The sequence below is a fragment of the Aplosporella prunicola genome, assembly GCF_010093885.1.
Source record: "Aplosporella prunicola CBS 121167 unplaced genomic scaffold K452scaffold_2, whole genome shotgun sequence".
NCBI lineage: Eukaryota > Fungi > Ascomycota > Dothideomycetes > Botryosphaeriales > Aplosporellaceae > Aplosporella > Aplosporella prunicola.
Genome location: NW_022983530.1, coordinates 395,408 through 411,618, shown reverse-complemented (window position 1 = coordinate 411,618; position 16,211 = coordinate 395,408). Strand labels below are relative to the sequence as shown.

The 16,211-nt window shown below is 54.1% G+C and overlaps 7 protein-coding genes across 7 annotated transcripts; 4 read left to right on the top strand and 3 right to left on the bottom strand.

Moving 5' to 3' along the window:
- Window positions 1-3,652: 3,652 nt before the first annotated feature.
- K452DRAFT_314831 (uncharacterized protein) lies at window positions 3,653-8,018 on the top strand. The gene is made up of 3 exons (XM_033543800.1): window positions 3,653-4,275; window positions 4,324-4,755; window positions 4,806-8,018. The coding sequence occupies exons 1-3, from the start codon at window positions 4,002-4,004 to the stop codon at window positions 7,844-7,846; spliced, it is 3,747 nt and encodes a 1,248-aa protein (XP_033402289.1). The 5' UTR covers window positions 3,653-4,001; the 3' UTR covers window positions 7,847-8,018.
- Window positions 8,019-8,466: 448 nt separating this feature from the next.
- On the bottom strand, window positions 8,467-8,928 carry K452DRAFT_294136 (uncharacterized protein; the record flags this gene model as incomplete). Its single annotated transcript, XM_033541666.1, has 3 exons — window positions 8,467-8,534; window positions 8,621-8,801; window positions 8,908-8,928. The coding sequence occupies 3 exons, from the start codon at window positions 8,926-8,928 to the stop codon at window positions 8,467-8,469; spliced, it is 270 nt and encodes an 89-aa protein (XP_033402288.1).
- Window positions 8,929-9,366: 438 nt separating this feature from the next.
- On the top strand, window positions 9,367-11,558 carry K452DRAFT_323718 (uncharacterized protein; the record flags this gene model as incomplete). Its single annotated transcript, XM_033544657.1, has 3 exons — window positions 9,367-9,489; window positions 9,540-10,379; window positions 10,431-11,558. The coding sequence occupies 3 exons, from the start codon at window positions 9,367-9,369 to the stop codon at window positions 11,556-11,558; spliced, it is 2,091 nt and encodes a 696-aa protein (XP_033402287.1).
- A 338-nt stretch (window positions 11,559-11,896) lies between these two features.
- K452DRAFT_282756 (uncharacterized protein) lies at window positions 11,897-12,436 on the bottom strand. Its single transcript, XM_033539642.1, has one exon. It carries the CDS (start codon window positions 12,351-12,353, stop codon window positions 12,162-12,164), a length of 192 nt encoding a protein of 63 aa, XP_033402286.1. The 5' UTR covers window positions 12,354-12,436; the 3' UTR covers window positions 11,897-12,161.
- A 264-nt stretch (window positions 12,437-12,700) lies between these two features.
- Window positions 12,701-13,843, top strand: K452DRAFT_67624 (uncharacterized protein). Its single transcript, XM_033547021.1, has 2 exons — window positions 12,701-12,934; window positions 13,000-13,843. Exons 1-2 carry the CDS (start codon window positions 12,782-12,784, stop codon window positions 13,699-13,701), a joined length of 855 nt encoding a protein of 284 aa, XP_033402285.1. The 5' UTR covers window positions 12,701-12,781; the 3' UTR covers window positions 13,702-13,843.
- Window positions 13,844-14,423: 580 nt separating this feature from the next.
- Window positions 14,424-15,597, bottom strand: K452DRAFT_67618 (uncharacterized protein). The gene has a single exon (XM_033547020.1). The coding sequence runs from the start codon at window positions 15,394-15,396 to the stop codon at window positions 14,524-14,526; it is 873 nt and encodes a 290-aa protein (XP_033402284.1). The 5' UTR covers window positions 15,397-15,597; the 3' UTR covers window positions 14,424-14,523.
- Window positions 15,484-16,125, top strand: K452DRAFT_294133 (uncharacterized protein; the record flags this gene model as incomplete). The annotated part of the gene is made up of 2 exons (XM_033541665.1): window positions 15,484-15,566; window positions 15,639-16,125. 2 exons carry the CDS (start codon window positions 15,484-15,486, stop codon window positions 16,123-16,125), a joined length of 570 nt encoding a protein of 189 aa, XP_033402283.1.
- Between the last annotated feature and the right edge of the window lie 86 nt (window positions 16,126-16,211).

Here is a 16,211-nt window from a genome sequence, read left to right as displayed (position 1 = left end):
CGATGTAGAAGTAAGAAATAGTATGTACGGTGCCTGGAGCGGCCTCGTTGAAAAGACTTGAAGAGGAAGACTTATAAGTCTTCTTAAAAGAATGTGCTGAGCTCAGGCGTGCTCAATGAATGTGCTATGAGATGGTTAACCCTGATCTAAAAAGGGACTTGATGCTGTCCAGCCAGCAACACAGTTTGGCATGACCACCTGTGATACAGACATAAAACGTAGAGAACAAAGATAGACATTTGAGTGTGGGAGGAGTGGTACAGAATGAACTGAGACGCAGGAAAAGTGAAACGGAAGAGGACGAGAGGTAGCTCGGAGGTTGGAACGGGATAAAAGCCAAACGAGACGGCCGCCTCTGCCTGTAGCAGATGACTGAAATACTTACATCAACACGTTGAGAATTAGTGAAGTCACAGACGCCAGGTCTCTCGAGGAAAAGGGAAGGACTGGTCTTTCAACGACGGACAACGTGCCGGCACGTACCGCCAGAGGCTCAAGGAGAGAATGGGGACGATTAGGTACGAAGTAGGCAAAAAACGAAAGGCCGGACCAAAATGAGAGCAGATGCATGCACACCGGAAAAGTGAAGTAAGAGGGCACCGGCGCATTTTACATTCAGGCCGCAGACTGACTCTGCATTTCGCGCAGGGGCAGAGACATGGCTGTTCCCCACACGGCTATGTTGCGCATTACAAGCAAAGCCTCCCAGGCCAAGCTGGATCCAGATCCGTTCCGTAGAATGAAACGCTCGGCAGCCGCCAAAGCTCGCGTTGATCGACACACTTTGGGGATGACGGGCCTCATCCACGAGGCCTTGGGCCCGCGGGCCAGCTTGAGCGCCGTCGGCTTGGGCTTGGCTGCAATGCGCGCCCCGGCATGCCGGCAGAGTCGAGGTCCAGGGTAGTAACGATTGGCCTGCACGACGTGGCTCAAGGGCGGCAAGATTGGCGATGCGTTCGTGGCCGTCCAGTCGGCCGAGGGGGTCGCTGAGAGGGCGGCCTGCGTGCGACGCGATGCTGGGTTGGCGTGTTTCGGATTTCAGCCTCTCCGGTCTCCACGCGGCCTGTTTCGCGGCCAAGACCGCAGAGACGACCCAAGGGGGTCCCCACGGCGTGCCTGCAGCCCATTGCGCAGATGAGCCTTTTCAATCGATCCGTCCGCGTCCATTAGTTGCCGTCTGCCGTGCAGACCAAACCGCTTCAGGGGCAGCCTGGTGTAAGGGCATCGCCGCCGGTCACGTGGGGGAGGGAGCACATCACCGGTGCCACTGCCGGCTGCCACGATGGCTTGCTGCAGCTGCAGCTGCACCTTAGCCGCGCGCCCATTCTTCCTCTAGCTCTTGACCGTTCCTCGCCCGCCCGTTGGACGCGCACTGCTCTTCTCTTCCAGACCTCTCGCTTTGACACGGCGCCTCCATTTCTTCTCCGCTCACGCCACTGTTAGTTCGTGCTATGGCCTTCTCGGCCACGGGCTCCTTCCTGAGACGCGACTGATGACTTCCTTGATTACATCAGTATCCGGAGAGTCCAGGTGCCAAGGCTGAAAAAGGCGCGTCTTTGGTGCGAGGTGGAATGCGGCCGCCATGGAGGCCTGAGGCCTTCAGGCCCCAACTGCGGCCTGTAAAGCTGATGCCCACTCTTGAACAGATCGAAGCAACGGTTAACAGACAACTGGAATACCCCACGCGGTCAGCGGTGGGCGGCCGTCGTCTTTAGTATTGGCGCCCTCCTGCACGTGATTTACGCGCCACACAGAGATTCAATATCGAATAGTGGGCCTCAAACAGGCGCGGAAGAGGCACAGTCGAAATCGGCCGAGACTCTTGCTGCCATTTTCCCCACCTTCTTGCAAAAAAGCAGCCTTCATCGCACAATCGCTGTGCTGCTATGGATGTTGTTATGATGCGCTGAAGTACCAGGTAAATTATCGTTTATTTTTCTTTCGCATATTTTATCATATCATCAATGTTTGTTCAATGAGGTCCGATTTGAGCTTTGCGGCACAGCACTGATGGCACCCTATTTTCTGGGGTTTTATGGAGCTTTTCGGCCAATAAGACTCCGCCCTTATGTCCATCGGCGGCTACATGTGATGCCGCTTAACTGTGGCTCAAGGCTCAAATCACTCAAAAGGGATGGTTGCACCGTATGTTGGCACTGGTTGTCTTCGCTTTTCTGTGAAGGTATAGGTGAAGTTCCCGGCGGTATCTTCTCTCGAAGCACTACCCTCCCCTATCAAAAGTGTAGTCGCGAGTCTATGAGCAGAGACGTGCCGAGCATAACTATCCCTCCTCTCTAGGTAGGTACTGCTTCCGTCTAGAGCCCATAATGTGCTCACTACTACATTCGTTATCATACTACTTTTTATTGTAATTCTACTTAGCCTCTTAACCTAAAACCATGGCTATTTGCTCTGCAAATTCCTACTGTTATTACTATAGGTCCATAGTCTTACTATGAGTCAGTGTTTATTTTCTATGACGATGCTACAAGCTAATTAGGTGTAGTCTTCACCATTGCTGCGACTCTATTACGGTCTGAGGGGTGAATATTGTTACATTCTACCTACCCTCATGAGCGTCATATTTAGCTGCGAATACAAGCTTTAGATCTATGTAAGAAGTAAGCTATATGGCGTTATAATCTACTTACGGGAGCATTTAGGCATGGTTGCAGTATCTTCGATATTTATATTCAAAGCGACTAGACATACTCTTGCTTCTTCGGAAGGCCACTTACTGTAGGGATATTAACAACAATACGCACCCTCCGTAGTAGGCTTAACTTGACGCATTAATTATTAATAGCGTATTTGTCACAGCCTCAGTATATACAGAAGGATCTACTTCCAGACTATATGGACCACTATTAAAATCATCGGCTTGTTTAGCTTATTAAAGCTGAACACTTTACCATCGCTACTGCATTTACCGGGACTTTACTAATTTAGACTATAGTCTGTTACTCCAACGCACAATTAAATGCGTGGAAGAAGTTAGGAGGGTTCTACTCCACCCAGCCACGTTGGCTCTACATGTAACTATAATTTTTAATATGGTGAACAGCTACTTCTCTTATCCAAACAGGACTACTGACAAGTTGCTTATCAGTGTTTTAATTTATTGAATAGTAAGTACTCTATAGGCGGCAATCAACATCTCCGCGGGTTCAAGCAACGGGTTGTTTGTCATCCTACGAGACACGGAAATCTTTAGTTATAACGGAATTACATGCACTAACCTCTCTAGGGAATTAGCCAGCTAGTGTTGGATAATCTCGGGGAGTGGAATGGTACTACGTCCACTGCCATTTCAGCGTCTCCAGCCGCGCACCTTCTGGGTGCGTATGCAACGCGTGACGACAACGCTGGTTACATAAGTAGCCGTTGGTTAATTGAACATCGCTACGGAATTACGGAGTCAAGAGTGAACGTTTTAACAAGCTTTAAGATTAGATGCGGCGCAGAAGAGTTAATCTGACCGCCTTTGTGGGTTAGACTTTCCTTAGGGAAGAAAGTGGTCATCGCATCTACAATAGCCGCGCTGCCGCTGCCGCTGCCGCTGCCGCGCAGAAAATGAGCCTTTCCCCACGTGCCCACAAATTCGCTTTCCAGCCCCACCCCACTTCTACCCATCGTGCCACCACGCCTACATACTCGCGCTACTTCGAAAAACATCAGAGACTGAGAACAAAATGTTCGTTCCTTGTGATGAGATTTCCCCTCCCCTTTTCCATACCATAGATTTTCGTGGTTCTCGCACGAGAGGCTCAAGAAACAGAAAATGCGGTGGACGCGAGCAGCAGATCAATTAAGCGCCCACTCATGGAATACGCGCCCGAGTGGATAGTCACAACAATCACCTCCAAAATTAGACTAAATCAGGCAACGAGATCGCATAACGCCTTAACCGCATAGTTGCTGTGCCTCACTACTCTCGCTATTCAAAAGACAGGCAGTTGCTTGTTAGAGCCTGACCATGTGCTCCTTCTTCAGACCTCAAAATGCGATTTCAGTGGCCAGGCTTCAGGAAAACATCTGAAAAACCGACAGGCCAGCCCTCAGCCCAAGTCACTGAGGATGACCGTTCTCCTGGTTCGCTCCGTCCGTTATGGATCCCATTTTTTCTTCGTCGTACCAATCTCATACTTTTCATATGTGTTTTTTTGGCCATCGGTATCGCCCTAGGGGCCCTTTATGGAGTTTCCGTTCGTAATTCCGGCTTATGCAACTCGAACACGAAATACTATTACCTATGGACTTACGGGCCTACAGCCGGCAAGTTTATCGTTATATTTGCATGTACTTAATCTAAGACTGTAGCAGTATCAACATTACTCGCAGCTCTATGGGCCCAGGTTGAGTATCGATCGAAACAGATGGCACCATGGAATCTTATGGCTCAGGAACCACAGCCTGTTGGGAAGAGCCTCCTTTTGGATTACACGGACCCAATGAATATTATCAGCCTCTTTACCTCGGCCAAAGAAAAGCACTTTATTGTCACGACGGCCATAGCTGGTACTTTCTTCATCAAGTTAATCACCGTCCTATCTAGCGGTCTATTCATCGCCCTTCCGACAGCTCTCAAACAAAGCCATTCGCCACTCATTGCCCGAAACGTATTTTACGGCAATGCAGATGCGGGAGTAAGTGCAAAGTCCGCCTCAGTAGCTTACGGAACTCTTGCATACAGCCTTCAGTATCCGGAGGGCACGACGCCACTTTATGCATATCAATCATTCGACTCTCCAGCCGGTACGTCTAGCTCCTAACCGGATAAACTCTTTACTTATAGCATGGGATAGCATCATCGTTTATCGTAACCGCGGAAGTCAATGTTTTCTCTGCAGATCTTACCTGCGAGGTCGGAAACGTAATCGAAAACACCGTTGACACTACTACTGGCGAGCAAAATCCCTTGCTTGAACCCATACCAAGGAGAATCCAAACCTATACGGAACAAGCGAATGTATGGATTTCCACGGACACTTGTGACAATCTTTTTGTCGCTGTCCAAGAGGGCCAATCCATGTCCTGGAACGGATCCACTTGCACAAACCTGGAAAATGGGGACGATGCGAACCGGTTCATCATCATCTTTGGCGATTGGACAAGCACCACTAGGCCTTTCGAGAGAGACATCTCAGCGTTATCAATTCGTGATGGTTCCTCGAACGGCGTATCGAACAATGATGTCTCCACGGAAGTTATCGATACCTCAACCGATGACTCCCTGGTGTCTATCGATGACCCAAACGATTCTAACGATGATCAACTTGTCTCCATAGATGATCCCGACACTTCCGATGACGCTAGTATCACCATCGAGGCACCAGAAGCCTCTACCACTATGCCAAATATCATCAACAATGGACAGAGTACCTCGCTAAGCGCTTCTACTAATAAGCCGAGCACCCCTACTACTTCCTCTACTGCCGACGACTCCGGCTCTCTGACCGCGGCTAATTTTACCATCTCGGAATCTACTTTCAGACCAAAAGTAGCACTCTCTTGCAAACCTCATTACAAAATTCAGCGGGCATCAGTCACCTTAACCAAAGATGACGACGGATACTGGTCGCCGAATATATCCATCCCCGTTGGTGGAAACTCATCACAGCTTGCTGGGATATCCGGATGGACTTTGACGAAAGGATTTGCACAGTCGATATACGAAGCTGAGGAAGAGATCAATGAACACTTATTGGATTTCCTTCGGACAGCAGGCCCAGAAGGAGATGTCACATCTGACGCAGCAGTGTTGAATGGCTCCTTATCTCAAATCTTCCAACGCGTTGCTGTTCAGTATGCGCGGTCCTACCTCATGAGACCAACTCAGGAAGACCTATCTGGAGAAGTTGTTCTAGAAGAAACGCGTCTTTACGTGCGTACTGTACCCTTCTCGATCATAGAAGCGACCCTAGCCTTCTTGATTGGGATTGCCGGTTTTCTATATGTGAAGTCGCCTACTGTAGCGACATCCCGGGATCCTTCTTCCATTGGCGGACTTTCTACAATACTAGCCCGAAGCCCGGAACTCATGACGAGCCTTGAAGGTCTTGGAACACATGAACTTCAAGAATTCCGCAACCGACTTCAGCACCGGGAGTTCAAGACGTCGGTCCAACCTCACTCGTCTTCGCCCTTCGCGATTACAGAATCTGGCACTTCAGACATGGAGCCTGCATCTTCCGTACCTCTCACGGAAGATAAAATAAAATGGTGGCGGCCATTCGCGGTTTCCATTACCGGTCGTATTCTGATTGCAGTTTCTCCCATCGCAGTAGTGATCGCCTTGACACTTCTGTTGGCCCACTCACAGGACAAAAATGGAATTGCTACAATTGATAAGAGCTTGGCCGTACATTATGCTTGGACTTACATCCCTGTTTTGGTTATGGTCGGTGTCCAGCTCCTCTTCGGCATGCTTGATTATGCTATCAAGATTTTCAACCCTTATCACAACCTTCGTGTAGGGGCAGCTCCAGCACGAACTAGCATCATGGAGAACCATCTTGCAAAATTGGGTTTACACGCACTGTTTGTTGCAGTGGGTAAACTGCAATATACAGTTGTGGCGGCGGGATTTGCTATGATGTTGTCATCCTTCTTGACAATCGTAACCGGCGGCCTGTTTTATACCGAGTATACCCAAACCCATCAAGAAGTACAGGTCCAACGCATGGGTTGGTTCAATACGTCCCACTATGTTTCCTCAGAAGGCGTTAAGCAGGCAAACCTTGTCCTTGCGTATAACCTAACGGAGCCAACTTGGACACATGATCAGCTGGCGTTCCCGAAGCTACAGGTTAGAGCAAACGGAGAAGTTTCGAAGAATGCGAGCGAGCTACAAGTGGTAGTCCCTTCCTTACGAGGGAATGCAAACTGCTCTGTCTCCAGTCCAGAGTTTATGCAGTGGGCTATCGACAACCCAAACCTGTCTGAGGGCTCGATTCCTACTATTAATAGCACTGTGACCATTATGGGAAACAAAGACTGGAGCGGCACGGGCTACTTCGGTCACTGGAACTCGATCATTATGGATTTCGAAGAAGCCCCTCCAATAGTAGCTTCAATTGGTCGAGCTGTCAACAAAACCATAACCGAAGTGACGGCACTTTCTTGCTGGCCATACATTGAGCAGCTTGACGTTAGCGTTACGTTTAACCTACCCAGTTACACTATTTCGAACGAAAAGCCGCCGGTGCCCGATAAAAGTACCAGCAAAGTCTTCTCGAACTCTGGGCCCACTAGCTTTGATGATTTTACGCTAGCCAATCCGAACACTGGTGATCGGACAAGCGAAGAACTCTTTGGCGTGTTTGGCCTTGCGGTGTACGGCAAAGACGGAGTTCCTATCAGTGAACTGATAGGCGACACCAACATACACAAGCTTAATGATGCTGTATCAAGAGTGTATAGCAGAGTCGTTGCACAGATTATGGACTGCAGACGAGCAGCTTCTGACGATGCGTCTGACATAAATGGAACTATGGTCAGCACAGACACGCTGCGGTTGAAGCAAAGCACCATTTCGACTCACATCTTGCAAGGTCTCCTGCTAGCAATGCTCGTGTGCAGCGCGGTGACCTTTTGCATCATGGATACCCGAAAACTCCTTCCGAAGAACCCTTGCAGCATTGCAGCGGTGGCGAGCTTGCTGGCGGGCTCTGATCTAATGACCTCGAATATTATTCCATCGGGTTCAGAGTGGATGAGTGATAGGGAGCTCGAGAAGAAAGTTTTTAAAGGTCTTCTGTTTAGACTGGGATGGTGGCAAGACGAGGATGAGCCGGGGGTTAGTAGATTTGGGATTGATATTGGGAAGGCAGGAGGAGGTGCCTGAGATATGGGTCAAACATTCGATTCAAAGTAGATATTTACGCTTCCTTTAGTTCAAAAGTTATTGTTTTTTTCTCAATTGGCTGTCAAAATGGACATGACCATATTTCTAGCCGGTGTTTCTTATTTCTTTAAGGCTTTGGATTAGTATGAGCAATTCGGGAGTATTTCTTGGGATAATGTTTCGAGACGCCAAGAGAAAGTGAAGCGGAAGATTCACTCATCTGGGGGATTAGTTTCAAACAAGGCAATCTCCATTCCATCAGCTGAACTGGCTCGCGGATTGGGCGTCGTTAGAGACGGCAATGCCGAAAGCGTATCTTGAACAACTCCTCGTTGCTGCGATATACTGGCCGATCGAATTCTGGAGATGGCGGGTTTATCCGGTGATGTATAAATAACTCGATTCATGAGCGCACCAACGGTCGGACGGGCGGATGGACCACAGACAAAGTCTATATTGTACAATGTACATGTCTTACACCCACGAGCTCTTCAGCATGGCGGAAGACTGCGGCGCAATCGCATCTCATTTCGCTGCTTCCGCTATGCGTCGCTTTTCGTCCAAGATTACGCCCCCACGCTTCCTCTCTTGTGTCGTTGTTCCCGTGCCGCACAGCCCATCTAGTTCCCGGCCTTGGCCTTCAGGAATTTTTCCAGGTCAAAGTTGGGGTGCTCGGGGTCGGTGATGACTGTGAATGGCGAATCTGTCAGCCAAGGGCAGCGCTTCGCTACGCGCGGCTGTGCGCGAGCCATGGCGGGACAACGGAATACGTACTGTCGGACTTGCTTGACGCCGGCGCGTTCTTCTGGGCATACTCGGCCTTGGCCTTCTTGATCAGGTCTTCCTTGTGCGCGTACTCCCGCTTGGACTGGTCGAGCTTCTCCTTCGTCGAGATCTGGGCTTGGTGGTAGACGCCGTAGAAGAGGCCGAGGCCGAGCGCAGACCACCGGAGGACCTGGAGACGGAGTTAGACGGGGAAGTCAGGGGCGGGGAACGCGCAGGACTCGATGGAAAGCGGCAATGGTCGCTGGCGAGAGCTGGCGGAGGAGGGAAGAGCGTACGTTGACTCCCGTCGAGGCCATTGTGACGATGTCGGAGAGAGGGTGGAGATTGGTCAATTGCGGCGACGGCGAGCGATACCGGCCGGCTAAGGGTGGATAGAGGCGAGGGGAGATGCGAAAGTGTTGGCTGCTGGAGCTGCAGAAGATCACTTTTGCGTCGGTCGTGAGGTTGTCGCGGTTCTTCCCGTCCGGCTGATTGCCGGCAAGCCCCCGGACAGCTGCAATTCCATCGGGGAACACCAACGCATATCACCGTCTTTACACTTTGCGTTGCCAGAGACGACACGGCAGCCCCCTCTCTCTCCCCCGACGCGCTGCCTCCGTAACCCGCGGACCTCCCGGCGCGTCGTCCACGGGCCAACAAGGACCACTGCCACAGCACTGTACAGCCACACACACACACAATTTACTAGACTCCCCGTCTCCCCCACCGCCGCCATGTCGGAGCACTCGTCCACCATGCAGCAGCGCCGCGACGAGATTCTGGCCAAGAAGGCGAAGCTCGCCGAGCTCAAGCGCCAGCGCGAGCTCCGCCAGCGCGAGTTCACCGCCAGCCGCCAGAGCACCAGCGAGGGCTCAGAGGTACGCCCGCCGGCCCACTTTGTCTGTAACACTGCTGATGCCTTCCTCAGCTAGTGTCGCCCACCCCAAGCCGCGCTGACAGCAGACGCGAACTAGACAACCTGATCCAGAGCCTGGTGGGAGAGGGCCGCCCCGGCTCCGCGGGAGCAAGAGACCCTTCTTCCCCAGCTGGGACAAGGGGCAGCAGGCCGACGTCTGTTGTCAGCACCAGCCAGTTGTCTAGCGTTGCTGATACTCTCGACACTACGAGCTCACCACCTACTGCGGCAACTCCGGTTCCGCAAATGCTGTCCATTGCCCCTCTCACGACCGTTTACGAAGAGACGTCCGATTCCAAGCACGAAATCATCACGTACAGCAAGGGTGTCCAGACATCCGAACCCTGGACGCCTCCGCAACGACGCCCGTCCGAGTCGGAACCAGAGGACGAGCCATGGGGATCACCGTCCAAGAAGAACAGGGCTAGCAAGAGGTTGAGCAGGCGCGAACGAGAGAGGGATGAAGAGCTGCGGCAGAACATCCGCAAAGAGATTGAGGAGGAGCTCAAGGCCCTACAATCTCTAGGTGCTGACGGAGAAGCAGCGGCTGCAGCACCGGCCGAGCCCAAATTCCCCTCGCGGACCCTGGACGATGAGGAGTTGAATGCCGTCACCTCCTCGGACACATTCCTGGACTTCGTTGAACGCTCCACCAAGGTCATTGAAAGGGCGCTGGACGAGGAGTATGATCTTCTCGCTGATTACGCATTGGGCGCACTGGACGACATTGACGAAGATGATGACGGCTTTACGAGAGGCAAGAAGGGCAGGCGGGTACGGGAAATTGTGCAGTTTTACGACGAGCGATGGAGCAAGAAGCGTATGATTAGTGACCTGAGCTTCTCGCCAAAGGTTTGACACGCTTTCGTATTATGTGGTTTGCAGCAGCTAACAACTCGAAAGTTCCCTGAGCTGGTTCTGGCCGCGTACACGAAGAACCCTTCAGCACCCCACGATCCGGATGGTCTCGTCCAAGTCTGGAATCTGCACATGCACGACCGCCCCGAATACATCTTCCATGCGCAGTCTGATATCTTGACCGCGCAGTTCTCACCTTTCCACCCAAATCTCATCATTGGTGGCGCCTACAGCGGTCAGGTGCTCTTGTGGGACACACGAGCTAAATCCACGCCTGTCCAAAAGACACCACTCACAGGGTCCGGACATACTCACCCCGTCTACTCCATTGACATTGTTGGCACCCAAAACGCCAACAATATCATTTCCTGCTCGACCGATGGTGTCGTCTGCGGCTGGACCGTGGACATGCTCTCACAACCCCAAGAATATCTCGAACTCACCACGCCGCCGCCTGCAAAGACTGAGGACATGGCGCCGACGTGCATAGCTTTCCCACAAGCCGACCCGACCTACTTCCTCGCTGGTTCGGAGGAAGGCTCCATCTATCCATGCCATCGGTACGACCGCGCCGGTGCCAAAGCCGGTGTCGACACGCGTGTTGCCTACCGTGGTCACGCAGCCCCCGTCATGTCGTTGGACTTCCACCCTGCGCGTGGCCCCATCGATCTCGGCGACTTGGTGTTGTCTTCCAGTCTCGACTGGAGTGTCAGACTGTGGAAGGTGCGGCCTCCAGCGGCGACAGCGACTATCAGTGTGGCCGGGGCTCCACAAGCGCAAACCCCGCTGCACGAATTTGTGCGCGAAGACTTGGTCTACGACGCCCGCTGGAGTCCGGTGCACCCAGGTGTCTTCGCGCTCGTCGACGGCGCGGGAAGCCTGGAGGTGTGGGACATCAACGTCGACGTCGAGGTGCCAGTGGCCAAGACGACACCCAGCGACAAGACAGGCCGCAGCTTCATGGCAAGGAGTCTAAACAAATTGGCTTGGGAGCCGCATGAGGGCAAGAGGATCGCAACGGGCGGTCTGGACGGTGTGGTGAGCGTGTTCGAAGTCGGCAGCGAGCTGGGTGGACTTGACGGTGTGAGAGCAGAGGAGTGGGCGGGCGTCAAGAAGTGGGTGCAGCGACTGGACCTCACTCAAGCGCCGAACGGAGTCAACGGGACTAGATAGGCGGCCATTGTGGCGTTGATGCGGGACACGATAGTGAAATGACGGTAGACGATGATAGGGTCGGATGATAAGGTTTTGCTTATGAAGTGGACGGTTCTCATGCTCATTGGTGCGGCGGAGTCTTGGGGCTGGCGGCATACCCATCGGCGACTCAGGGCATCTTTCATATTTTATTGTTTTTTCTCTAGCTGTAGTAGTGTTTGAATGGACAGCTTTTGCATTTGGTAGAGTTGTTGTTGTTGTTGTTGTTGATCACGGTACCTTTTGGATTGGCGAACGGGCGCAGTCTGTCACGCTAGCCTTCGAATGCGCCGGCGGACTACCGACGACGCTCCTCTCACCTCTCCTCATCTCACCTCGCATGACATGCGACAAGACAAAGGACCCTCGACCCTGGGCGGTGCAACATTCCTGCAGGCTGGGTGATGAAAAGCCATATGGCTGCGACATTGGTCCTACGTCGAGGAAACGAGCAGTGAAGGGTTGATGATTATTGAGCGTCGCCTCAGGCGGGCAGGTTCAGGCTCAGGCCCTTGCGAAAAGCAATAGTCGTCTATACTGGCGTCAAGCCGCGAATGCAACGGGACGGATTGGAGCGTTCCTTCACGCCGCAGAGGCAGCATGAGCGGTGAGGTTACACGGATCAGGCGAGAGCGGTTCAGCCGCCTGCAAGGGACGGCGCGTCGCAGCGCCCTTGCATGCATGGGAGATGGGGGATGATGAGGTCAGCAGGACTCGAGCTGCCGTATCGGCTGCGGAGAGGTGGAAAAGGGCCCCGGACCAGGTCCAGGGCATGCACCTATGCCGGAGATTGCTGCAGCGCCAAGCAGCGACAGGGCTGTTGCGATGAGAGACAGCGGAGGAAGAAGGTTCAAGGCGTGGGTCGTTGGTGGCGGATCTTCACCAGCAGGCCAGTTAAGAGCTGGGTTAGGGCCGGGGCTAGGCCGGATGGGGCAGTGTCATTTAACATGCCCTGCCCGTCCTGCTCCTCCCGCGATAGTCGTTGGCTGCGCTGGCCGGGTCACGCTCAACGACAGAGATTGCGACGTCGCTGTGCCACCGGGTGAATGCGAGCATCCATTCTTTAACTAGCTGTTTATCCCTTCCGTCACCACGTTCTTTTCCGCCAGAGTAATTACTTCCCTCTACCACCACGCTCCTTGCGCGCCTACCCGCTCTCCAAACACCGACGTTCTTTCCATTCTCAACCAACAATCTCAAACATGCAGTTCAAGAAGACCCTCTTCGCCGCTCTGGCCCTCGTCTCGTCGGCTGCCGCCCAGAGCAAGACGCTGTTCTTCCCGGCCGACGTCCCGGCTGGTATCACGGCCGGCAAGACCTACACCATCAACTATGTTGCTCCCGACGTTAATGCTGTAAGTGCCTGCTCGCGTGAAACAAATTTGTACGTAGTAGAGCAGCAACTAACTAAGTACCTCAGCCCGTTACCTTCATTCTGCGCTCGGGTGACCCGAAGCAGCTTGGTACTGTTGGCATCCTGACCAACTCGGCAACCGGCGGCTCCTTCACTTGGACCGTTGACACCAGCCTTCCTGCCGGCAACTACGCCCTGGAAATCCAGCAGGGCAGTGAGGACAACTACTCGAACCTGTTCCCCGTCGACAGCACCGTCAAGGCCTCCAGCTCCGCGAGCTCCAGCGCTGCCGCGACGTCTAGCGCTGCTGCCGTCTCTAGTGCTGCCGCCAGCTCCACTGCTGCTGCCAGCTCCTCTGTCGCGGCTCTTACCTCCAGCGCTGCCAGCTCCAGCAACATCATCATCGCTAGCAGCCCCGCCTCTCTCCCTGCACTGACGTCCTCCATCACTGCCGCCGCGTCTTCGCTCTCCTCCGTCATCGCGTCGGCCAACTCCAGCCTTGCCGCCGTCTCGAGTGCCGCTGCCAACGCGAGCGTCAGCGCTGCCGCGTTCTCGACTCTGTCGGTGCCCGCCAACACGACGAGCAGCGGCCTGCATACGTCGACGGTCACGCATACCGCGGCTACCACCTCCGACGACTCCGACGCAACCAGCTCGCCTACCAACAGCGCTGCCGTGGTCTCGTCGACCAACGCCGCTGTCGCCCGTTCCGCTAGCCCCATGGCGCTTGTTCTGTGCGCGTTCGCTGCCATGGCGTACCTCAACTAGACGAGTGGTACGGACAGGCACGGGCATGAGCATTTAACGGCGAACAGTTGGCTTTTTGCGGGTTCGGTTCACGAATTGTACTATGTATGCTACGTTAAAGTTACGAGCTAACTTTTTATGTTTTCCCCCACTGGGCGGCGATGACGGCAGGGCCAGGGAGGACTTTTATTGTAATGTCTATCGGGTTTGATTGTACCACGTATACCTTAGTAGTTAATCACGAGAACGATGCGGCGAGCTGCGGATAGTCATTACGGCCCCTTTCGGCGGTTTGTGGTGGTGGCTCGCTCGCAGTCGGAAATATGAGAAGACGATGCAGATTTTGAGCTTTTTTTTGAGTTTGCGCCGAACTCGCAGCGCAGTGCAGATCGGTGGTGCATGCAGCAGCTTGTTGGGTGCCGCGGAGATTGGGCAAGTCTCGCGAGGCGCAAGGCATGGGCCGCAGCGACGGTGGTGCGCGCACGCGTGACCCGGCGCGCCGGCCACGCCCGACGCAGCGAAGCATCTAGGCTGGCGGGTTGGGAGGAGCGTTGGATGGAAACCAGTTTTAGCAGTCGGATAGGGGGCAGACATGTCACGTCGTCGATTGGCGAGCAGAGAGATGGCAGAAGGGAAGGATCCATCTGGAACTAGCTTTCCCCGGATCTGCCCAGCGGGCAGCAGATAGCCAGTCGATCAGCGTCGACGAGCTCCGTATCTGTCGCCGATCCCGTCCACCAGGCGGCGGCTGCGCAGCGCAGCCGAGAGACATTTACGGGCGCTACTGGGACGACATGGCATCTAGGTGGATACATACAATTTATTACTTCAAACGCTCTCTATCTAATACACCAGCCTGCCCGGGAATCTCGAGGACCGAGGCGACCGATGACGCGGGCCCAGACGAGCCCGGCTTCGCAGCTGCCTTGGCAGAATAGAGCCGCGGCGGGCGGCGCTCGGGCCGCGCCTGCAGGGTAAAGGCGACCAACAGCGAGGCGAGCTTTGCGCCGACGGGGCGCGCCCCTGCATTAGCGACGTCTGGAGGAGCCCGCACATGGCAGTTGGCACTGGGGGATTATTATTGCCGTCGAGCGTCGAGCAAGGAGGAGGAGGAGGAGGAGTGGTCGAGGGAGGCGCTGCTGCGCCTCGATGCGTGGTGCACAAGAATGGGGGTGGCCATGGCTGCCTCGTCCTCTTTTGTGTCGCGTCAACAACACATGGAGAGCTGAAGTTGAAGGTGAAGAAGAAAAAGTGTTCATGCCGCCCCTTTATCTGTGCGATGCTGTGGGACTGTGGATGTGTTGGTGTGTGCTTGTGCCTGTGTGCCGGATGGCGAGACACGCAGCATCGCGAAAGTGCCGGGCAGGCATCTTCCTTCACGCTACGCTCAATGGAGCCGCGGCCCCGCCCAGCGATAGAGCGCCGCCCGCCTGGACTCGCCGCTGTTGCTGCTCTGTCGTCCCTGCGGGCGATCATTTCATTTGACTGCGAGATTATTGCTCGTGAAGTACAAAGGTGCCCCCATGGCCGCTGGCTTTTGCTCGTTGCTTGCTCCTCTCGGCTTACCCTCGAATCAACGTCGCTCTCTCTTTGCGCATAATCCCGTCCGTCCTTTGGCCACCCCTCGGAGCATCCGTCCATTCTCTCGGAACAACATACACTCCCTTGCTTCGCTGCTTGTGCTTCATCCATCTCTTGAGCGCGTGCCAGTTGCATAAAGCTTTATCAATACCTCCTTCGACTACCACTACCACGTCCACGACCACGTCTGAATCCGTCGAATCCGACTCTTCCATAATCAACATGCGTTCCTTCACCGCCATCATCTTCGCCGGCCTTGCCGCCCTTGCCGCTGCGGCTGAGAACCCCTTCGTCGTTCCCACCACGTGAGTGCTTACCAATGGACGAGGATAAATACGACTTGCATGAGAAAAAAAAGATACTAACCTTCTGAACAGTGGCTTCCAGCCCGTTGCCGGTCAGCCTATCAACATCGAGTGGAAGCCCACTGCCGGTAAGACGGTGACGCTGGTGCTTCGCTCTGGTTCCAGCACGAACTTGCGTGAGGGTACGCCCATCGTCGAGAAGACTGCCAACAACGGCAACTTCACCTGGAACGTCGACAAGAACACGGTGCGCGGTGCCGACTACACCATCGAGATCATCAACGACGACGACACCTCCGAGACCAACTACTTCCCGTACTTTGTGCTCGACAGCACCGTCGTCGTCGCCAGCACCACCACCTCCCTCTACACCTACGGCGCTCCCACCGGCACTTCTTACGGCAACATCCAGAAGACCAAGGTCACTGCCACCGCTGCTGCCATGTCGGCGTCGTCCACGGCGGACGCTAGCGCCGACGCCTCGGGCGCTGACGCCGTCTACCTCTCCGGTGGTCTGGCCGCCGCCTTCGCTGCCGCTGCGGCCATGATCGCTCTGTAATCGCGCGGCCTCGTTTTGTCGCTTCGTCCGAACCGATTATTTGCTGGTAATGCTTGCAACGAGTGCCTTTAGCCATTTTTTAATGG